Source organism: Prunus avium, chromosome 8 (assembly GCF_965620075.1).
Source record: "Prunus avium chromosome 8, drPruAviu1.hap1.1, whole genome shotgun sequence".
Classification (NCBI taxonomy): domain Eukaryota; kingdom Viridiplantae; phylum Streptophyta; class Magnoliopsida; order Rosales; family Rosaceae; genus Prunus; species Prunus avium.
In genome coordinates, this window is record NC_142291.1 from 34,577,587 (window position 1) to 34,602,213 (window position 24,627).

General features: G+C 44.3%; 1 protein-coding gene and 1 non-coding gene across 2 annotated transcripts; one reads left to right on the plus strand and one right to left on the minus strand.

Moving 5' to 3' along the window:
• Window positions 1-8,622: 8,622 nt before the first annotated feature.
• On the minus strand, window positions 8,623-19,165 carry LOC148292632 (uncharacterized). The gene is made up of 3 exons (XM_088245882.1): window positions 18,979-19,165; window positions 8,839-9,489; window positions 8,623-8,807 (listed from the first exon to the last, which is right to left on the minus strand). The coding sequence occupies exons 1-3, from the start codon at window positions 19,163-19,165 to the stop codon at window positions 8,623-8,625; spliced, it is 1,023 nt and encodes a 340-aa protein (XP_088102008.1).
• LOC148292633 (small nucleolar RNA R71) lies at window positions 15,617-15,723 on the plus strand. The gene has a single exon (XR_015827241.1). It is a non-coding gene; the product is annotated as a small nucleolar RNA R71 (small nucleolar RNA).
• Window positions 19,166-24,627: the final 5,462 nt, after the last annotated feature.

Sequence of the window (24,627 nt, forward strand, 5' to 3'; positions counted from 1 at the left end):
GATGATTTGCCTTTAATGCTTTGGCCGCAATTTTGTTCGACCTCGGCCTCAGCTTACGCTTGAGGCCGAGATGATCATGCCTTGGCATTTCCTCTTTTATTTTTAGGAAGGCGAAATACCCTGGCGAAACGCTGCGTTTCAGCTTCTGCTAACAAGTGCCAGGGCCGAGAGAAAGGGCTCCTTCGGTCGCTCATGGCCGTGATTTATCAGGCACAAACATTGCCCCCACATCCCTGGATTCTTCGGCCTCGGCACGGGTAGGGGCCGAATGGATTCCAAGGGATGGACCCTTTGCATTCCTTTCTGAAGTGATCGACAACTGGGGCATTAAATGCGCAGGCCAGTCGGCGCATTTAATGCCTCAAGCACGTCGTGCAGGCCATCATTGCCCAGGGCGTCGCTTCGCCTCGTCAAATGAAACGACGGTCACTGTCATAACTTCGCGTGCTCTGAGTGCGCTGTCAGGCCGTTTCATCTTTCGAGATCCTCTGTTTTGAACTCCAGCGCCAGTATAAAACCCAAACTCCTTCACATTTCCCTTCACGCTCCCAAGATTTCTGAGTTCGTTTTCTTCGAAGGTTCATACTGTTCTTCCCCAGTTGTCTTGGCAGTTTGATGAGGGTGAGAAGATCTGGGATAATGACCTCGACGTGGCCGAATTTATACGACCGAATACTCGAGTCACATCCATGGCCGGAGTGACGGCTCTCACCAAGGCTGAAGTGATGGCTCCTACCATAACCGGAATGACGACCGCTTACCATGTCCAGAGTGATGGCCCCTATCATGGCCTGAACGACGGCCGCTGCCACTGCAGGAATGGCGACTGCTTACCACGGCTGGAGTGGCAGTGGCCTTCCGTGTCCGGAGTGACGGTCCATGCGCCTTCCACGGCTTGGAGTGAGGCCCTGGGTGCAGGCTGGCCGTGGCTGATGACGATATAGGTGGCGAAGGTCCTGCCTCGGGGGAAGGCGTCTGATTGTCTTACAAAAGGACCAAGGAGCCGAAGCGCGTAAATTTTAGGATGTGATTTTTCTTATGTGTGTTTGTACTCGGCCAGGACCTGGCCGTCTCTTTGTAAACGCACCCCCCTTTTCAACCTAAATGAATAAAATGAAGTATGATTTCCTTTAGTTTTGTCTTTGTTATATTGCATACTCCACTTTGATGTTCGCAAATATTATAACCTTTCTGCGGCCGTCTCCCATAATGACGGGATATACCTCTTCAAATACTGGCCGTTGATCGGCAAGTTGTGCCGTTCCCCATCTCTATCCCTTAACTGAAATGCACCTCGGCCAAGAATTCGTTCGATAATGAACGGTCCTTCCCAGTTGGGCGAAACTTTGCCGAACCGAGGGTCCTTTGTCCCAATAGGAAGCACGGCTCGCCATACTAGGTCGCCTTCGGCGAAAGCTTTTTGCTTAACCCTTTTGTTGTAAGCCCTCGCCGCGATTCGCTTTTGTGCCTGCATCAAGTTATAGGCATCGAGTCTAGATTGCTCCAAATCTTCCAACTCCTGAGCCATGGCTTGTGCATAACCCCCCCCTCATGCTCAGGCTGCTCGGCCACACGGAGAGACCGAACCTTTAACTCCATCGGGACGATGGCGTCGTGACCGTAGGTTAAGGCGTAAGGAGATGTGCCCGTGGCCGACCGTTTTGAGGTTCGGTAAGCCCAAAGGGCTCCGGGGAGTAAGTCGTGCCACGCCCTAGGTTTTTCCTCGATCATCTTCTCTAGGATGCCCTTGATTACTTTGTTACATGCCTCGGCCTGTCCCTTAGATTGAGGGTAGTAAGGTGTTGAGTGGATCAATTTGATCCCCATTCTTTCGGTGTATTCCCGGGTCTCGGCCGATGCAAATACCGGGCCGTTGTCGGTCGTGATAGTTTCTGGAATACCGAACCGATGAACGATGTGATTGTCAAAGAATTTGACCACCTGCGCGCTGGATATCGACCGATAGGACTCGGCCTCGACCCATTTGGTGAAATAGTCGGTCGCCACCAAAATCCAAGCGTGTTGGTGTTGCATTCCTAAAAGGACACAATTTAATGTGCAAACAACCAATTAAAAATATCCGCAAGTGCACGAATCTATCGAAGTATAGATTATGTAAGTACGGGGTCGATCCCACGAAGTACTTGTCGGTTGCCTATAAGTTCTAATTCGAGTACAAAGAGAACACTTAACTAACACACCACAATGCACAAATGCAAATTTGAAACTAAAAGAAATGTAAAAGAAACGTAAAAGAAACAAACAAAACAAAAAAAGAAATGTGCTGTGAACAGTGAACAGCGACCGGTCGTTAGTCAAGAGCGACCGGTCGTTTTTGTCTGGCGACCGGTCGTGAGGTAAAAGCGACCGGTCGTTTTAGTACAGAGTCGAAACTTCAGAATTGTGTGCTGAGCGACCGGTCGTGAGACACTAGCGACCGGTCGTTCTTGGGCAGAGTCGTTTTCTCTGTTTTTCCAGTTTCGACCTCTGTCCAGTGTTTTGCCTATAACTTTCCAACCGTACGTCCAAAATTCACGTTCTTTATACGGTTGGATTCAGCACAGAAAATGCAAGAACACAATAGGAACCAAAAGTCCAAAACAATTACGAAAACAAATAAAATTCAGTAACAAAGACACATAACGTGTCGAACACGCAACTCACACACACATTTGGGGGGGGGGGGGGGTTTGATTTGGTTCAAGTGATCTATTTCTATTGCATGTAAGTAAATGGACTTCGAATTTAAATGAGAATGGCAGAGATGAATTATCAAGATGTGAAATCAAAATGTAACAAACACTAGGGTTTCGGAATCCACCCTAAACAATTCTACCCAAGTTCATGAATACTCAAGTGATGAACTCTAAACGTGTTGATGAAGATGTTCGCAATCAAGACCATTGGTCGTGGCTCAAGACGCATTGATTCTCTCTAATATACGTAAAGTGCATGGTTCGTGCTACAATACTTGTGCCCTCCCCATAACCGAACCTAGGTATGGTTCGTACTTCGATTCAATTACAAGGAGAACCCATTAAGTTCAAAGAGAATATGAACATCACAAGAATCCTAATAGCATGGTGTTTACATTAGGTATTCAAGAAACCAATTCACATGGATGATTCTTACTTCATCCATTTATTGCTTAGGATAACATGAAGATACACATAATCCCAACAATCTCAAGAAGCATGCTTTCAAAGGTGATCAATCAAAGAAGAACATACATCAAGGATAGATTAATTTGGTGAATTGGAATTCATCAACAATATCTAGAAATTCATACACTCAAGCATCAAAACAATAAGGTAATCATGTTAAGGGCTTCAACCTAAGCCCTAGCTATGGAGTTTAGTTGCTCATACTTATTTCAAATACAAACTCAAAATGAAATTAGAAAGAGTTTACAGATTTTCAGAAAATGGTGAAAGCTTCAAGGTCTTCAATGGTGGAAGCTTTCTTCTCCACTTTGCTTGGCTGCACCTTGGCTTTCTCCTTGCTTCAAGCTCTCCAAAATCTGCTCTCAATGTGTAGAATAATAGAATGAATAGGTTTCCCACGTTCAAAACCTCTCCCACTTCAGATTGCAATTGACTTTCCATTGCCCATCAATTTCCAGCTCACAAATATAATATAAAACTCATACTTTCCTTAAAGCCTTTGCCCTTGTCCCCTTTGCCATGATGAAGTCTTGACTTCACAAAGATGCCAAATGCTTCAGAAAATATCTCATTTACAAAGGTAATTTCTTGTTACCAAGAGTTATGGTAACAAGAAGAATCAAGATGACACAAAGGAGGTAAAAGCTGGCCAAATTCGGATTTCCAGAGCTGTGGTAACATGCTGGATTGGTTGGATAGGCAATACTTGTTCAATGGAGCTCAAATTTGGATATGTTGTAGTTAACATCCATTGGAACAAGTTTCATGAAGATCTTCACCTTATCCGAGCACCAGAGCATGTTGATCCCAGGCCAAGAAGTTGACCTACGAATATGAACAAAATCAGAATTTATAACCAATAATACACTTTTAGCTCATTTTCATTCTAACCAAGGCAAAACCTATGAAAACACAAAAAGGAAGTAAAAAGCGATAAAATGTCAAGAACTAACTCAAAATAATGGGTGAATAACATGATAAATCATGTGTAAAAATGAACCGAACAAACTTCCCAAACTTATCTTTTGCTAGTCCTCGAGCAAAACAGAAACTAAAACAAGACTCGAAACAAAACTTTCCGAACACTTTCCAAAGAGAGAGCGACTCATGCAAACGACTCAAAAGTTTTCACAAGAAAAACTCAGTTTGGACATCATTCACAAGGCAGCAGAGTTCAAAACACAACATGCTCAAAGTGTAGTAGTGTGATGGCCAAATTCAACTCATTCTCCAATTTCAGTTTTCACACAACTTCGAAAATCATACCAAGCACAAATGCAACTTCAAATCTCACCGAAGTTGTCCTCTCACAAATGAATCACTCGGAAGAGGGTTACAATGCATCACTCAATAGTAAATATGAGAATAGAGTTAAACCATAAGGGACTTAACTCACAATTAGCAAGATGAAAAACATGCATGAATATGATCTCAAGAAGGATGCCAAACACTTAAAAGAAATAGAATGTGTGCAAATCAACCACATGACATTTAGGATCAATTTAGGTCTTTATTATAGGTTGTAATGGGGCTAAGGGTGTAAGGTGAGTAAGAAATGAAGGATATGGATACAACAAAGTCCAAGGAACTCACAATGTAAGAGCATATAATCGTTGACTAAAAGACTTTGAAACATCACGCTTTGAGATTTTCACTCATTTATTTTTATTTTTATTTTTTATATGTGATCAATTAGACCACAAAGCCTTATACCTCCACTAATTATGATTCACACTCCTTTCTTCCATTCGAACAACCAAGAAACATGGAATTGAATTTGAAACCATTGCCACTTAACCACAACTTTTCTCTTTTCTTTCACCCTTTGAGTGAAGTACTCTTCTTCTTTTTTTTTTCTTTTTCTTTTTTTCTTTTTTTTTTTCGAAATGTAATAACCCTTCCCAAACTTAGCATGAAAAACACATCTAAATTAAAGCTCATGAGTTCTTTAGAAAGGTAAATTCTTGTTTTTCAGGCTAAGGCTAGAAGTAAAAATTGGTTACTTGAAAGAAAAGGCATACATATAGGCTCAAGGTGGTTAACAATGGAAAATCATGCTTAAGCATGCATAGGGTTAGCTTGAAAGGCACAAACAGTCCAAAGAGGGCCTTAATATCATTTCTCAAATGTCATGTAATCAAATTGCACAAGAATGAGTGACTTTTAAGTGCTCAACCAAATCAATGAATAATGAGATCAAACAACAACTCAGATGACAAGAAAAGTAAGAATATGTGTATAACACTCATGAATTGAAGCACAAGGCTCAAAGCTCACATTATATGGTTATACAAGTCTAATTCATGCTTGATACAATTCTTTGGATCATGCAAGTCCCTCAACTGGAGAATTATGAAACAAATGGCAAGTGCATAGAGGGTTTCAAACATATCATGCTAGAACGATGCCATTTAGTGAATAACAAATTTTTATTTTTATTTTTTTTTATACAAAATTTTCAATCAAGTCATGTAAACATTCATCACAATCTCATCATATATGTCCGGAAAGTGACTTAAGAACAAAAAAAAACTCAAAACAGAAAAGTAAACAAAATAAAAGAAAGTAAGAATTTAAGTGAAACGAAAAAGACTTGCTATCCCTTCCCAAACTTAGAAACAAACATTGTCCTCAATGTTAAAGAATTCAGGCATCAACAACGTTATAACAAGAATTAAAGGGAAAAAAGCAAGTAAGTACAAGAACAAACACGAAAAACAACTACAACACGGTTGCAAAAACAAAAACAAAAACGAAACCAAACAGAAACAAATAAAACAGTAAGCCTTAACAACAGTCTTACACACGTAGAAATCCAACCCAAAGAAACGCACAAACCAACATGAAAGCCCAACCCAAACGAAAGCCCAAAAGCGAAGAAAGTAATAAGACAAAGAAACCAAGTCAGAAGCACAAAGAGCGAGAACTCAGAAAAATAGAAAAAGTGGGCCCTGATGTCTCGGCACCTGTGAGTCACGGGCAACCAAGCGAGGGACGTGTCGACAAGCAGAGGTCCCTCTCACATTCCCAAGCCAGAATTATTGGCTTCATAGGAAGGTGTGACGACTTTTGTTTCTTGAAAGCGCTGAAAGGCAGAAATGAAATTAAAGGGGTTGGGGAACAGGTGAGGTGACCTAAGGGGATAGGCCGTAAGGGCCGCACAAAACGCAGAAGGGCAGTGGCTAGGGTTACGTAGAAACTAACTCTATAAAAGAAGAAGAGAAAGAGTTGGGGAAAAACATACAAACTCAGAAACACACAAAAGAGAAAAGAAAGACAAAAGAAAAGAAAGTTCAAATGGCCTCTTCCTACCCATTCTCGTTGGATCTCAACCTAGCTCCACCGACTCAGACTCGGGGCCAAGCAGTGGCACCAGTGTGGATGCCCTACTTTGCCTCTGCACGGGGGCACGTGACAGTGAATGACTCGATACTGCTGGACAACGATGTTGCCCTTGGAGTTGCTAGAAATCTAGTAACTCCCAAGGATATACGGGTTCTGGGATCAAGGGATGACAACCGGGTCGTGAGCGATGCTCTGGCACTAAGCGTGCAAAGCTCGGCAACAGTCGCAAGTGTGGGTCATCGCCTAATTGCGAAGTCCCATGAGGTGGAGGTGCTAAGAGGTCAGTTGGCGGCGGAGCGAAGTATGGTGGAAGAGTGCCAGAGTATTATTAAAAGTTTAAAAAGGGAAAGGGCAAGGATAGTTGAGGTGAATCGACACCAGCTGGAGGAGTTGCGGGAAGAGAACAAAAATCTCTCAAAGATGGTAAGTGTTTACGCCCATGACATGAGAAAGCAGCTGGAGGACCTGGACCAACTTGGTAAACGCAAGAAAACAGATCGCGAAAGTAGGTACGCTCAAGCTAAGAGTGCGATCTTTGGGAGCTCGAGTGATGAGCCCCAAGAGGCTGTGCGTGAAGCCCCGGAAGAGGATAGCCATAGGGCTAAACTCAAAGGTCCAATGGTCGAGACACCGAGCAATGTGAAAGAATAATTTCTAATGTATTAGTGGTGTGCCTGGTTGTCTTTGCCCTTTCCGTGTATTTTATTTTATTTTATTTTTTTTAAAATTTTAAATTTCTCGTTTCCGGAAATAAAAAGAAAAGAAAGTTGCAAAAGACAAAGAAGAAAAACAAAACGCACTTCCCCAAACCGGAATAAAAGGAATGCGACAAACGAAAAAGACACAAATCACACTTCCCCAACTGAAATAAAACAAAAATGACAAACTGAAAAGAAATCAAAACATAATGCACCAGAAAACAGGGAGGAAAAGAAAGCAAAGCGAAAGTAGAAATACTTCCCCTTTTAACCGGACGCAACCGCAAATTGCGCAGGAAATGCAAAGTGGTGTCGGCTCCCTTATGAGCATATGGCTATTTAAACCACTTCTCGGTTGAAAGAAGGAGCATCCTGCATTTCAACCTGCAAACTCAAGAAAAACCATCAAAAAGCCCAGACAGAAAAATCAATGGCATCCCCAGATATGCTTGTTGATGACCTTAACCTTGAGTTGTCCCTTGCACCACCAAATGCCCAGACACGGGCTCCTCCAAACCCTATCTTCCCAAACTCCTCATACCACCATGGCTCGGCCTCAAACTTCTCTGAGGTGGTGCCGCGGAGGGCAGTAATGCCGGAGGGCATGACTGTCAGCAGACTGACAATTGCAGATCATCTGCATGTGGCGCAGAGGTCTGACCAGATGGCAGTGGACGAGTCCCACAATCTAACCGTGCTCAACGCGGTCTCGGCCACAAATTTGGGCATGCGCCTACTGGCGAGAACACGAGAGTGCGGGGCACTGAGTGAGGAGGTGGCGGCCCTGAAAGCTCTGGTGGCGGACCTGCAGAAGCGGCTCTACAGCGCCAACCAGCATGTAGAGATGCTGCAGAAAAGGAACGAAGATCATGTAGAGCTGCTGCAGATTCTACAAGCAAGAACAGACAGAGGCAATTAGCAGAAGCCTCTGGGGGCGCAGAATGCAACAATGAACATGTGATTAGGAATTTACTGTACGCATTTTCACTAGTATGTATGTAATCACATGTTATGAAATGAAGAAGCATTCACGCCCAATTTCTGATTGTGCATTAATGAATTGAAAACACTTCCCAAACTTATATGAAACACTGTTTAAAACTGATGGAGATTTAAAATTAAACAATGCCATATAGAAAGATTGGGATAGATAATCACAAAATATAAGGAAAAGTAAACAACAACAAAAAAAACAAAAAAAATGAACTAACAATAAAAGTTGAAATAACAAACTAACAACCGTCTCAAAATAAAATCCAAAAACAAAATAAACGAAAAGTTCAAAAGGGTACAAAACGCAAAGTACTACTGAACATCATCATCCCCATCACCATCATCATCATCATCATCATGTGCAGAGGTCCCAGGTTGACCTGGCATCTGGAGGTGCGTCCAAATGGCGTCAATGGAGGTGCTCATATGCTGCAACTGCTGGTGGTGAAGCATTTGCAAGTCCCAAATGGCCTGGAGAGAGGGCTCCCAAGCAGAAGTGTCGACAGTGGGAGCAGGTGGGAATGGCGGTGCTGGGGCCGGCCCATGTGGTGGTGGCATACGGGGCGGCACTGGAGCAGGTGCATGTGCATGGCGCCTCTGAGAGATGCTCTTGGACACAGAAGTGTCCGAAATGGGACCCATGGGCTCAACATATATATCAGTAGAAAGAGCCCGAACACCTGAGCGTTCACAAATCATGCTAACAAGGCAAGGATAATATATGATGTTCTTCTTACGTGCACAAGCCTTCAGGCGTTCAAAAATGATGTCACAAATAGGTAGGGAAAAAGTTCCCTCATGCAAAATTTTCAGGATCATGACTCCTACTTTGGGAATTTCCGACCGTTGGCCGGATGGGTAGATGTTGTGGCGCACAAAGCTCCACAGGATGGCAAAGTAGGGTGTCAACTTACCCTGAATGAGGACAGTCTTTTTGGGTTGAGATGCAAAGGCAGCAGGGTCAGCATAAAAAAGTGTTTCAGCTGCGCTTTGCATGTCAAAATCCCTACCCAAAAATTGGTTCCACTCCTCAGTATCCCTCTCAGGTATGTGAAGAACCTCAGAGATAATGGAGGTGGATAGTTCAAAAGTTTTGCCCCGAACCTTAAGGGGCACATCATCATCACCTACATCGTCTCTAGACTCTTCCCTAGGGAAAGCAGCATAAAACTCTCGCACAAATGATTCATTGTATTTTTTATAGAGACGAGCTAAAGGTAAGAGGTTTCGGTCCCTAAGAAGGTGCCGGACTTGAATAAGTCCAGTGGTTTGGATGGAGGGACTAAGATCTAGGTTACGCTCAGTAACCACAGTGGCAGTGAGAATTGCCTCTTCCGGTTGAGGTGCACTTCCGGAAGAAGATGCACCCCCTCTGGTACCCTTTCTAGCTCTAGACATCTAATGAAAATAAACCAAAATGCACAGAGCAAGACAACAACAAAATTCATGCCACAATTCCCAAACATGCAAAATGCCACAATTATACCAATATCAAAAGCAAAATGCATGCACATAGCCAAAATTTGCCACAATTCAATTATGCACCAATTCGAACGATTCAACAAATCAATCACAATGCACAAATATGCCAAAATTCCAAAATGTAAACAACATTCCCAACATTCACCCATAATGACAAAATTTCAATAATAAACACAAATAACAACAACAATAATCAAATAAGAGATTGAGAGTGAGAAAAACATACCCAATTGAGCAAAATCACACCAACACAACCACAAACCACAATCAACAACAAAAACAAAGAAAAACAAGTTAGAATCACGAACAAACAATAAGAAAAGCAATTAGATTAAGAAAATCAAAGGAAAACTCAAAGAAAAATTCGAAATTTACCTTGGGTGAACAGTAACCCTAACTGAAAATCCTCCAAAATTGATGAAAACACTTGAAATTTCAAGGAATAGAAGCCAAAAACGGATTCTACTCGAAAAATTAAGTGAGAAAAGTGTGATTTGGGTTAGGATTAGGGTGGGTTGTGAGGGAGGTAGAGGGAGGGAGAAGAGAGAAAACGAAAGGAGAGAAGAGTTGTGTCGCTGGGAAGAAGAAGAAGTGAGGAGAGAGAAGAGAGAAAAGAAAGAAAAGGAACGGTTTTTTTAAAAAAATCGCGACGAGCGACCGGTCGTGAGTGGAAAGCGACCGGTCGCTTTGAAACAGATTCAAAACAAAGAAATTCGCGAAGCGCGACCGGTCGCAAGGCAAAAGCGACCGGTCGCTTTTAAACAGATTCAATTTTTCTCAGAAAACCAAAAGAGCGACCGGTCGCTTGGCAAAAGCGACCGGTCGTTTTTAGGCAGAGTCTAATTCTTCCAAAATACCAACGAGCGACCGGTCGCAAGGCAAAAGCGACCGGTTGTTTGTACACAGATTGAAAATTTTATTTTGCGCGACTCACGACCGGTCGCAAGTGCAAAGAGACCGGTCGTTTTTTGGGTTTTTTTTTTTTTTTTTTTTTTTTTTAAAAAAAATTTAATTAATTTGGGACTTACCTTCCCAACTCAGTTTTGCACCATAGCAGGTACATCAATGAAGTGGAGCACTTCATCTTCTTGATGCAAAACATTTTCGTGGTAGACTTTCAACCTATGCCCATTAACTTTGAATTCCTTTCCTATGCCTATTGGTCGGATTTCAACTGCACCATAGGAATAGACATTAGTAACAACAAATGGGCCAGTCCAGTGGGAACGAAGCTTACCTGGAAATAGTTTGAACCTAGAGTTAAAGAGTAATACTCTTTGCCCTACTTCAAACGACTTTCTAATGATATGCTTATCATGAAACGCCTTTGTTTTTTCTTTGTAAATTCTTGCGTTCTCATAAGCATCATGGCGAAGCTCGTCCAGTTCGCTCAGTTGTAACCTTCTGATATCTCCTGCTTCCTTCATGTCGAAGTTGTACTTCTTAATTGCCCAAAGGGCCCTGTGTTCAAGCTCGACAGGTAGATGACAAGGTTTACCAAAGATTAAGCGAAATGGAGACATACCGATTGGAGTTTTGTAGGCAGTTCGGTAGGCCCAGAGAGCATCGTTAAGGCGCATAGACCAATCCTTTCGAGTAGGACCAACAGTCTTCTCTAATATATGCTTCACCTCTCTGTTAGAAATCTCCACTTGTCCACTAGTTTGAGGGTGATAGGGGGTGGACACCTTGTGAGTTATGCCATACTTCTTGAGTAGGGTCTCAAATGATCGGTTGCAAAAATGGGATCCCCCATCACTAATGATGGCCCTCGGTGTTCCAAACCTACAAAAGATATTGGCTCGAAGAAAGCTAAGAACAACTTTCGCATCATTAGTCTTGGTTGGAATTGCTTCCACCCATTTTGAAACATAATCAACCGCAAGTAGAATAAATAGATTTCCAAAAGATGAAGGAAATGGACCCATGAAATCTATTCCCCAAACATCGAATATTTCAACAATCAGAATTGGATTTAAAGGCATTTGATTTCGAGATGAAATGTTACCCATTCGTTGACACCTATCACAAGATAGACAGAATTGTGAGGCATCTTTGAACAAGCTTGGCCAATAGAATCCACTTTGCAAAACTTTTAATGCTGTCTTCTTGGCTCCAAAGTGGCCACCACATGCGTTCGAGTGACAGAATGTGAGTATGGACTGAAATTCGGTCTCGGGAACACATCGCCTAATCACGGAGTCTGAACAATACTTCCACAAATATGGGTCATCCCACACATAGGACTTGGTGGTTTTCAATAATTTGTCCTTTTGACCTCTTGACAAGTCCCTTGGTATATTTCGTGTAGCAAGAAAATTGATAATGTCAGCATACCATGGGTCAGAAATTTGTAATGCAAAAAGTTGCTCATCAGGAAAGGATTCACGAAGAGGAAGAGTGTCTTCTTCGGTATTGGAGTTAGTGATCAATCGGCTAAGGTGGTCAGCTACCACATTCTCCGATCCCTTCTTATCTCTGATTTCTATATCAAACTCTTGGAGCAACAAAACCCATCGTATCAATCTTGGTTTTGCTTCCTTCTTTGCCAAGAGATATTTCAAAGCTGCATGATCAGTAAAAACAATTACTTTAGAGCCTATCAAATATGAACGAAATTTCTCTAAAGCAAAAATTACAGCTAAAAGCTCTTTCTCAGTAGTTGAATAGTTCAACTGAGCATCATTAAGGGTACGGCTTGCATAATATATGGCATGCAATCTCTTCTCAACTCTTTGTCCCAATACAGCTCCAACTGCAAAATCAGATGCATCACACATTAATTCAAAAGGTAAATTCCAATTTGGAGGCATAATGATAGGTGCAGTTGTGAGAAGAGTTTTGAGCCTTTGAAAAGCTGCCAAACATTCATCATTAAAATCAAAATTTGCATCTTTGGCAAGCAAGCTACACAATGGTCGAGAGATCTTAGAAAAATCTTTTATGAATCTTCTATAGAACCCGGCATGTCCTAAGAAGGATCGAATCTCTTTCACTGATGTGGGAGGTGGCAAACCGCTTATCACATCAACTTTGACTCTGTCAACCTCAATGCCTTGACTGGAAATCACATGACCTAAAACAATTCCCTGTTGTACCATGAAATGACACTTTTCCCAATTGAGAATTAAGTTGCATTCCCGGCATCTTTGCAAAACTAAAGACAAGTTGTTAAGGCATGAATCAAATGAATGACCAAACACACTAAAATCATCCATGAATACTTCAATAAATTTTTCTACCATATCGGAGAAAATACTCATCATGCATCGTTGGAAGGTGGCCGGGGCATTACACAATCCAAATGGCATACGCCGGTAGGCGAAGGTACCATAAGGACATGTGAATGTCGTCTTGTGTTGGTCTTCAGGAGCGATGGCAATTTGGTTGTATCCTGAATAGCCATCCAAGAAGCAGTAGTAACTGTGACCTGCAAGACGTTCAAGCATTTGGTCAATAAATGGTAATGGAAAATGATCTTTTCGGGTGGCGGTATTTAATTTTCTATAATCAATACAAACACGCCATCCCGTTTTGACACGAGAAGGAATAAGTTCATTTTCCTCATTTCTTACAACAGTTATTCCTGACTTTTTAGGAACCACTTGGACCGGGCTTACCCACTTGCTATCGGAAATAGGATAAATTATACCCACATCCAATAGCTTCAGAATTTCTTTTCGGACTACCTCTGTCATGATTGGATTTAACCTGCGTTGAGCATCCTTTGTGGGTTTGGAATCAATTTCCAATAAAATTCTATGCATGCATCTTGTTGGGCTTATTCCCTTGATGTCCACAATACTCCAACCAATTGCTCCCTTGTGTTCTCTTAACACTTGCATCAACTTCTGTTCATTTTCCACATTGAGATTGCTAGCAATAATCACGGGCAATGTCTCTGTTTCACCTAAATAAACATACTTCAAGTGGGATGGCAATGGTTTGAGCTCTAACTCGGGTGCCCTGTCAAGAGAAGGAACAAGCTTTTCAGTATTGACTGGCAAAGGTATAAAATTTGGAGTGTACTTACGTGGTATGGCTGGACATGCATCAAGGAATTTCACAGCCTCAAGTAACTCATCGTCAACAATTTCAGCAACTTGAGGATTTTGTGTCAACACCTTTTCTAATGAATCTGTACCATGAGTACTATTAAATGTATTTTGCACAATATGACACAATGTATCAATACGAAAACATTCATGTTCATCATTGGGGAGTTTGAAGGCATCATATACTTTGAACTTTATTGTTTCCCCTTGAACTGTCATTGTCAATGTTCCTTGTCGAACATTGATCACAGTATCTGCAGTGGCCATGAAAGGGCGGCCAAGAATCAATGGAAGATCCGCACCCGAAATAGGAGCTTCTTCCATTTCTAGCACCAAAAAGTCAGCTGGTAAAATGAGATCATTTACTTTCACAAGTACATCTTCCAAAATTCCTCTTGGATATCTCACTGATCGGTCCGCCAATTGAATGCTGACAGAAGTTGGTTTAAGATCACCTAAGTTAAGGGCTTCAAAAACAGAATAAGGCATCAGATTAATTGAAGCACCTAAATCAAGTAAAGCTTTGTCAAACAATTTATCTCCAATAATGCAAGGAATTGTAAAACTTCCTGGATCTTTTAATTTGGGAGGGAGCTTCCTTTGCAAAACAGCAGAAGCTTCTTCCGTTAGTGCAACCGTTTCATGATCTTGGAATCTCCTCTTGTTGGTACAAAGGTCCTTCAAGAACTTTGCATAACTCGGAATTTGCTTGATTGCATCCAAGAGAGGAATATTGACTTGCACTTTCCTGAAGGTTTCCAATATTTCTTTGGCTTGTTGAATCTTTTTGGAACTCATAAGCCTGTGAGGAAAAGGAGCACGTAAGATATCTTCATCAGTAGGTTCACGACTTACCTTCTCCTTTCTTGCCCTTCTTGCAAGTTCATGCTTTGGGATCCACTCGGATGAAGAAGCTGCTTGTTTATCTTTCTCTTTGTTGCTTTCATCCTTTTCTTTAGGCTCAGTTACTTGTTCAACCTGCATGTCATCAACATTATGAATCAAATTTTTAGAACCAACAATTTCACCAATTACCTTACCAGTTCTCAAGGTAACTGCTTGAACATGCTCATGCCCAGTTGGATTAATCACTGGTTGGCTAGGCATCATACCAGGTTCCCTTTGACTCAAAGCTGTAGCGATTTGCCCCACTTGATTTTCTAGATTGGTAATGGCCTTATCCGTTTTCTGCATGTGGGTGTCATTCCTCTGCATGTAGCTTTTTGTCTCAGTGATGAAACTATCTGTGTTTCTAGCCATGGAAGCAACAAGTTCTTCCAAAGATTTTCCTGTAGATTGTGGTTGAGGTGGTGGTTGTGGTGGATTGTAGTAGTGCATTTGACCATGAGATGGGCGAGTATGTTGTTGGCCTTGAGGTGGTTGAGTTGGCCCTTGAGGTGGTTGAGTTGGCCCTTGTTGAACATTCGAATTGTCACTCCACCTGAAATTTGGATGATTTCTCCACCCCGGATTGTATGTTTGTGAGAAAGGATCATTCTTAGGCCACTGATTTCTCTGAAATGAGCCCACTGCATTTGCTTCCTCATGTGCCAAGGGACAATCCTCAGTGTCATGACCAATTGTGGAGCAAAATGCACAAACCTTGGATGATCCCGGTGCCAATTTCTTCACCATGTTGGTTAGGTTTGCAATCTGAGCTTCCATACTAGAAAGGGTACTTACATCATAGGATTCCCCTTTTCTGACTGGTTTTTGTCTTGAATTATATTGGCGAGCATTTGCAGCAATAAGATCAAATATTTCTCGCACTTGTGTTGGAGTCTTGGTCATTATAGTTCCTCCAGCAGCTGCATTCACATTATTTTGATCCGCTTCAAAAAGTCCTTCATAGAAGTGTTGCATTAGAAGCCAAGCTTGTACATTATGATGCGGACAAATGATTAGAAGTTTCTTGAAACGGTCCCAATAATCCTGGAAGCTTTCTCCCGGCCTTTGCAGAATTCCAGTAATCTGACTTCGGAGTTCATTTGTCCTTTGTGCTGGGAAAAAATGTTGCAAGAACTTTGTAGCAAGATCCGTCCACGTTGTGATGGAATTTGGAGGTAGATAGTGAAGCCATTCCCTTGATGTATCCTTCAAACTAAATGAGAAAAGTCTCATTCTTATCTCATCACTACTCATGCCTTCGATCTTTATTGTGGAACACACTTCCTCAAAGTCTAGGATATGTGCATTAGGATTTTCTCCAGGATTTCCCAAGAACTTAGGCAATATGTGTATCATGCCCGATCTCAACTCAAAGTTTTCCAAAGTGGATGTGGGATATACTATGCAAGATGGTTGTCCAGTTGTTGGCGGAGAAGAGTATTCTTGCATAGTAAGTTCCACAATTCCAGCTGCGGCTGCCATTGGTGACGGTGGAGGTGACTCGACTTTTGGTGAGCTTGGTGATGATGAAAACGGTGAGAATGACAAAGGCAATGGAGTAGACACAGCTAGTTGGATGTTCCTTTCTCTCAAAGCTTGAGCTTGGATATCTTCTATTGTGCAATCTAATGAAATATCCAAATTCAAAAGGGACATAAACAGAGTGTTCCTGCAATAAGAAGAAACAAAAACAAACTCAAATAAAATGAAACGACAAACAAAGAAAAATGAAAATAAAATTAAGTACTCTAAATATACTCAAACAAAACATATAAGCAACCGTGCCAGTTCCCCGGCAACGGCGCCAAAAATTGTTGCATTCCTAAAAGGACACAATTTAATGTGCAAACAACCAATTAAAAATACCCGCAAGTGCACGAATCTATCGAAGTATAGATTATGTAAGTACGGGGTCGATCCCACGAAGAACTTGTCGGTTGCCTATAAGTTCTAATTCGAGTACAAAGAGAACACTTAACTAACACACCACAATGCACAAATGCAAATTTGAAACTAAAAGAAATGTAAAAGAAACGTAAAAGAAACAAACAAAACAAAAAAAGAAATGTGCTGTGAACAGTGAACAGCGACCGGTCGTTAGTCAAGAGCGACCGGTCGTTTTTGTCTGGTGACCGGTCGTGAGGTAAAAGCGACCGGTCGTTTTAGTACAGAGTCGAAACTTCAGAATTGTGTGCTGAGCGACCGGTCGTGAGACACTAGCGACCGGTCGTTCTTGGGCAGAGTCGTTTTCTCTGTTTTTCCAGTTTCGACCTCTATCCAGTGTTTTGCCTATAACTTTCCAACCGTACGTCCAAAATTCACGTTCTTTATACGGTTGGATTCGGCACAGAAAATGCAAGAACACAGCGCGGACCAAAAGTCCAAAACAATTACGAAAACAAATAAAATTCAGTAACAAAGACACATAACGTGTCGAACACGCAACTCACACACACATTTGGGGGGGGGGGGGTTTGATTTGGTTCAAGTGATCTATTTCTATTGCATGTAAGTAAATGGACTTCGAATTTAAATGAGAATGGCAGAGATGAATTATCAAGATGTGAAATCAAAATGTAACAAACACTAGGGTTTCGGAATCCACCCTAAACAATTCTACCCAAGTTCATGAATACTCAAGTGATGAACTCTAAACGTGTTGATGAAGATGTTCGCAATCAAGACCATTGGTCGTGGCTCAAGACGCATTGATTCTCTCTAATATACGTAAAGTGCATGGTTCGTGCTACAATACTTGTGCCCTCCCCATAACCGAACCTAGGTATGGTTCGTACTTCGATTCAATTACAAGGAGAACCCATTAAGTTCAAAGAGAATATGAACATCACAAGAATCCTAATAGCATGGTGTTTACATTAGGTATTCAAGAAACCAATTCACATGGATGATTCTTACTTCATCCATTTATTGCTTAGGATAACATGAAGATACACATAATCCCAACAATCTCAAGAAGCATGCTTTCAAAGGTGATCAATCAAAGAAGAACATACATCAAGGATAGATTAATTTGGTGAATTGGAATTCATCAACAATATCTAGAAATTCATACACTCAAGCATCAAAACAATAAGGTAATCATGTTTAGGGCTTCAACCTAAGCCCTAGCTATGGAGTTTAGTTGCTCATACTTATTTCAAATACAAACTCAAAATGAAATTAGAAAGAGTTTACAGATTTTCAGAAAATGGTGAAAGCTTCAAGGTCTTCAATGGTGGAAGCTTTCTTCTCCACTTTGCTTGGCTGCACCTTGGCTTTCTCCTTGCTTCAAGCTCTCCAAAATCTGCTCTCAATGTGTAGAATAATAGAATGAATAGGTTTCCCACGTTCAAAACCTCTCCCACTTCAGATTGCAATTGACTTTCCATTGCCCATCAATTTCCAGCTCACAAATATAATATAAAACTCATACTTTCCTTAAAGCCTTTGCCCTTGTCCCCTTTGCCATGATGAAGTCTTGACTTCACAAAGATGCCAAATGCTTCAGAAAATATCTCATTTACAAAGGTAATTTCTTGTTACCAAGAGTTATGGTAACAAGAAGAATCAAGATGACACAAAGGAGGTAAAAGCTGGCCAAATTCGGATTTCCAGAGCTGTGGTAACATGCTGGATTGGTTGGATAGGCAATACTTGTTCAATGGAGCTCAAATATGGATATGTTGTAGTTAACATCCATTGGAACAAGTTTCATGAAGATCTTCACCTCATCCGAGCACCAGAGCATGTTGATCACAGGCCAAGAAGTTGACCTACGAAAATGAACAAAATCAGAATTTATAACCAATAATGCACTTTTAGCTCATTTTCATTCTAACCAAGGTAAAACCTATGAAAACACAAAAAGGAAGTAAAAAGCGATAAAATGTCAAGAACTAACTCAAAATAATGGGTGAATAACATGATAAATCATGTGTAAAAATGAACCGAACAGTTGGTTGGATGCGGCCGGATGGATTTTGCCGATGATGTCCACGGCCCACCCTCTGAATGGCCACAGTTTGGTAACCGGGTGAAAGGCTTCGGCCGGTACCCTTTGTATGGGGCCGTAGATTTGACACTTGATACATCCCCTCGCATACTTGATGCAATCTTTCAAAAGGGTCGGCCAGTAATAGCCGTGCCCCAGAACCAACCACCTCATCTTAACCCCAGACTGGGGAGCACCACAAATCCCCTCGTGAGATTCGTTCATGATGACCTTGATGTCCTTGGTGCTGGGACATAGGAGTAACAAACCATCTGATCCCTTTCGGTACAGCTCATTCTGATAAATCAAATAACACTGAGCTTGGAACCGTGTAGTCCTTTCATGGCTGCCAGAAGGGTTACGCAGATACTTCACTACGGGGTAGCGCCAGTCGGCTTCGGCCGTGTCGATCTCGTCGGTGATGTCGGCCGAAAACACTTGTGCTGTCATTCCTCGCTCGGCCAAGGCCGGCAAGGTACGCCTCTCAATTCTTATCACGCGATCATGGTCGGTGCTTGGGATGTTCACGCCAGACGCTACCTGGGCCATCTCATTGGCCTCGCCGTTTTCGGTGCGCGGTATATAAACAAAGGAAATTCTAGAAAATCCATCGGCCGTGTTGAGGGCCGTCACATAATACATGGCCAAATTCTCCCTCGTGCATTGGTATTCCCCAGTTAACTGGTTAATCACTAGTTGAGAGTCGCCGTAGACCAAAACACGGGTTGCCTTCATTTCTTTCAAAATCTCGAGACCGATGATGAGCGCTTCGTACTCAGCTTGATTATTAGTGCATTTGAAATCGAGTTGGAAAGCGAACTGCCACTTCTGCCCTTGAGGAGATTCAATCACAACTCCGACTCCTGACCTGGCCTCGGTGCTGGAACCGTCAAAGTACATGGTCCAAAAATTCTTTTCCATGCGGGCCATACCGATCTCGACCTCCAACTCCTCTTCTTGTCCCTGGGCCGTGTGATGAGCCAGAAAATCAGCCAAAGCCTGACCCTTGACTGATTTCTGAGCCACGTATTGAAAAGTAAATTCGGACAATGCCATCGTCCATTTCCCAATTCGGCCGCGTATGATCGGCCGGGTAAGCATATATTTGATGAGATCGGTCTTAGAGATGATTTGAACAACCGAAGGAAGCATATAATGCCGCAACTTGGTGGCCACGAAATAAAGGGCTAGGCATAGTTTTTCGATCGGTGAATAGTTCAATTCGGCCGTGTTGAGGGTGCGGCTTAGATAGTGCACTGCTTGCTCGCGTCCTGACTCGTTGTTCTGAGCCAGCAGACAGCCGATAGAGCCCTCTGAAGCCGAAATGTCATCGAGGGCCGCCTGATGCTCTGCCCCCCATACGAACCGTTCCGTGTCTTTGAGTTTGAGCAAGGGAGACAACGGCCGTATTTTTCCCTCCAGATTGGATATGAAACGCCGTAAAAAGTTCACCTTACCGAGGAAAGATTGGAGCTCCTTCTTAGTCCTCGGCGGAGGGGCCACCATAATGGCCGTAGCCTTATTTTTATCCACCTCGATTCCTCGTTGGTGAACCAAGAAACCGAGGAAATTCCCGGCGGTGACACCAAAAGCACATTTCTTTGGGTTCATTTTTAGGCCGTGCGCTCGCATCCGGTCAAAAGCTTGTCGAAGATGTCCTACGTGGTCAGCTCTGGATGGGGACTTTACAACCACATCATCGATGTAGACTTCAACGGTTCGGCCTATAAGGTCGTGAAAAATAAGGTTCATGGCTCTCTGGTATGTTGCGCCGGCATTTTTCAGGCCGAACGGCATGACCACCCACTCATAGGTTCCGATTGCTCCTGGACACCTGAACGCCGTTTTGTGAACATCTTCTTCGGCCACAAAAATCTGGTTGTAACTCGCATGGCCGTCCATGAAAGACAGGAGTTCGTGCTTTGCGGCTCCGTCCACCAGGAGATCTGACATAGGCATGGGATATTCGTCCTTGGGGGTCGCGAGGTTCAGATTTCGGTAATCGGTGCAAACCCTCAAAGCCCCAGACCTCTTCAAAACTGGTACAATGTTGGCCAGCCATTCAACGTACCAGGCCGTTCGTATGAAGCCAGCTTTAAGGAGCCGTTCAATCTCCTACTTGACCCTAAGCTGTACCTCGGTCGAGAAACGCCTTGGCGGCTGTTGGAAAGGCTTGAACCCCTCCTTGATTCTTAATTCGTGCTCGACCAAACTTCTTGGCAACCCAGGCATCTCATGATAATCCCAAGCAAAACAATCCTTATATTCATGGAGCAAGCCGATAACCTCGGCTGCTAACTTAGGATCCAATAGATGGCTTACAAAAAGAGGCCGTGGTTCGGCCTCGGATCCTACATTAATTTCTAACAAAGGGTCCTAGACTTCAGGGTAGTCATCCTCCATTTCGGCGGGCGCCGTGTCTAGGTCGTCCAAAGTCAGTGCGTCCGGTGCGTCCGCTTCGTGGAGGAATTCGATCAGGTTAATCGGTGAATTTGGCCTTAAGGATTCCGCCGCCCAGTGTTCCAGCAGTCGCTCGACCAAATCCCTCACGGCTGCTGCCCCTTCTTCTTTAGTGGCCTTGTCCGTCATTTAAAGACTGGTGAGGTCGATCAATACTTCGCGCGCCGAATCCTGTCGGATATTCTCGGCGCCTAACTCCAGCACTTTCTGGGCCGTCGTTCTGGTTGGTCGGCCGTTTGCATCGTGGCCGGTGAGGACAACCCATCCAACATCGTCGTAGTAAATCCGAGCTTGCACGGCGTTGGCCTCGAATGGTTTCTCGTCGGCCGGGTGTATGGACACCTTTTGGCCGTCCCAGAAGAATAACAATTGGAAGAGGGAAGACGGTATACACCCATATTGATGGATCCAATCACGGCCGAGTAATACGTTGTAGTCGACGCTTGATTCGACCACGTAGAAGGCCGCGACCCTCGTCTGATCGGCCACGGTAATCTTTAAGGGCAATACGCCAATGGTTTTTTACTTATCGCCGACAAAACTACTCATGACCACGTCGCTGGGGATGAGGTCCTCCTTCGACTTGTCCAGCTTTCTCATTAAGGAATAAGGAAGGATGTTGACCGTCGCCCCACAATCAACGAAAACCTTGGATATGGGCACACCCTCTATGTGAGCCGAGATATACAACGGCTTCAAGTGCCGGTATTTGTTCGGCTCGTCTCTTGGTATTACTTCGTTAAACGTTACGGCCAGCATTTCCTCCTTAGTTTTTGGTCTCTGATCAAACTGCTCCTCGGGCACGTCATCCTCTAAGCTGCTGGTCTGCCCCCCTGGGGCTGAAAACTCGAATGGCAGCACCAGGACCATGTTAATGCCGACTTCCTCCGGCTCCTGCGGGTTTCCCCTACCGGCTTCTTCTTCGGTCTCAGAGCCGTCTTTGGCGAGAGCCGTTTCCTCGACCATCCCGAGGATTCCCTCATATTCTTCATCGGAGATTCCTATTGTGGGGTCATCCTCGGCCTCATGCCCGAAGAGAGGATCTCCGAAACCCTCGTCCATAAGCCTCACGGCCCTCGGACTATCGGTTGCGGACGCTTTGACCTCAGGGGGTTCTGAGGTTTCGACCTCCTTTTTGAGGGCCCGTCTAGCCTCTGCCAATGCGTCCCTGGCCGCTAGATAATCGTCCAGGCGGCTTACTCGGCCCTTTTCCTCAGTCGTCAGACCAAAGAATGTGTCTGCCGGCGTCACGGCAAAGTACCGGTGGAGATATTCCAAATCGCCCCTGCTGAAGGGGATTTTAGCCTCTAATCCGCCGAGGTCGGGCTGGTAACTTCGCAGGCCTCTTGCTCAGGACTCCCTGTTTGCCTGGTATACGGCCTTAATGGCCGAGTCAGAACCGCTGGTGATGAGGAGCGCTTCTGCCTTTGTGTTCTTGAGGGCCAATTCTACGATTTCTCGGCTCTCAGGGGTCATACCGTACAGATCCACGGCCGAATGGCCCTTATGGAATTCTCTGAGGAAGGACAGACCGTTGGCCGAAAAAGGAGGATCCCTCCCGTGGTAGATGTCGACGACACCTTCGTCCGTTCTTTCTATGACCGCGGCCTTTGGCTGGGCTGAAATGGTCGACGAACCACGGGGCCTTTCGTCTTGCCTAGGGCGCCACGCCTTCAAAGGCTTGGTGCTGTCTGCCCTCACGGCCGGGGAGACAATTGGTTTGGATGACAGCCCGTCAGCGGTTGCCACTTTCTTTTGGCGTTTGAAGCCCTCGACCTCGGTTGTCTGCATCCTGGCCTGCTGAACCTGCCTCTGCATTCTTCTCAGCTGGGTTTTCGTCAGTGGTTCGGCCCTGCCCCCAGGCCGTGCATGGTACCAACGGTCATCCTTTATGACTGGTGGTTTGAACGTTTTTATCGACCTTGTAGCGGCCTCTTCTTCGTGGCTGGCCGAGGCGCTGGGGTTTTGTGGCCCTAGTCGGCTGAAAACAGCTCTGTTGGTCGGCTGACGACCGTACTGACCACCGAATCTTTTTACGGTCGTTCGAGATGGCTCGGCAGCCTTCCTCTTGTTCTCCTGCGGCCCGGGCTGGCCGATCTTACACTTGCATCGTTCGCAGAGGGCCGGCTCAAGTTCGGTCAAAGGCTCCTTTCCTTTTGCCGAACCGCGAACTCCTCTATCCTCGGCCGGGTATTGGGCGTCGACCATATTAACGACAGGTGGAGGGAATGGCTTGGAGTCGACCTGCATGGCCGCCTTCTCCGGAAACTGGAGCTTCTTCTCTTCTATCAATTTCTAGATAACGTCTCGCAAGACAACACAGTTGTTGGTGTTATGAGACCAAGAACTGTGGTACTTGCAAAACGTTTTTCCCTTGAGTTCTTCGGGCTTCGGGGTCTTATGGCCGAAGGACAATTTTACCTTCTTCTCGGCCACCAGCAAGTCGAAGATAGCCTCGGCCCTTGTTAAGTCAAAAGTGTAGGCCTTCGTTTCCCGCGTCGCGAACTTGGCGTCAGGGACCTTTGTGTGGCTATTGTCGGTTTTAACAAGCCCTCTGCAAACGAAGGGTTTGTCTATGTTGACTTCGGCCGAACTCATCTCGACCTCATTGCCCTCGGCCTCTGCGGAGCCGTCTGCTTCGGCGTAGCTGACGATGGGATTCCTATAGTAGGTTCCCTTTGAGGCCGTCTTCTTCTGCATCTCCTCTTTCAACAAGGACGCGTATCTGTCCACCTTGTTGGTCAAGTCATGCATGTCCCGAAATTCGATCTCCTGGAATTTCTTCCGGTATTCGAATTCCAATCCTTCCTCGGCCATCTTGACGAACTCCCTCTCTGGTAGGTTCGTGCGGCACCAATTCCTACATGTCTTGAACCGCTGTAGGTAATCGCGAGGTGATTCGTCCGATGCCTGGCTCATTCTTGCCAACTCGGCGACCGTTATTTCTCGGTTTGTCTGGTAGAAATGTTCGTGGAACACCCTTTCCAAATCAGACCAATCCCTTATTGAGTTCGGCGGAAAGTTTATGAACCATGAGAACGCCGCGCCGGTCAATGAATGAACAAATAGTCGGAGTCTCTGAGCGTCCGAATTGGCCTCTCCACACTGGGCCGTGAAACGGCCGATGTGTTCAATGGACGAGGTCTGCCCATCCCCAGAAAAAAGCATGAACTCTGGCAATCGATAGTTCCGGGGAAGGGGAATCCGGTCAATTTCTTGCGGGTACGGCCTCGTATATCTTGGCATGTCCGGCCGCCTCTGAGCTAGGCCGTCTTCGATCATCCACCGGACGTCTTCGAGCCGGATCCCTTGAGCTGGTGCCTCCTGTTGGGTTGCATATGGCCGCGTGGCCTGTAGCACCTCGTTCTGAGGCCTTGCCTGCTGGGCCATTTGAACCAAGGGCTCGGCCGGGATAACCGAGCTAGTTGATGCCATATGAGCACCGTGGGTTTGGCCAAGGTGCATATGCGTTGTTGCCGGAACGGCCGACCCATAGTGAAAGTGAGAGCCCAATGGACACGACGACGCCTGCAAAGGTGGTGAGACGGTCA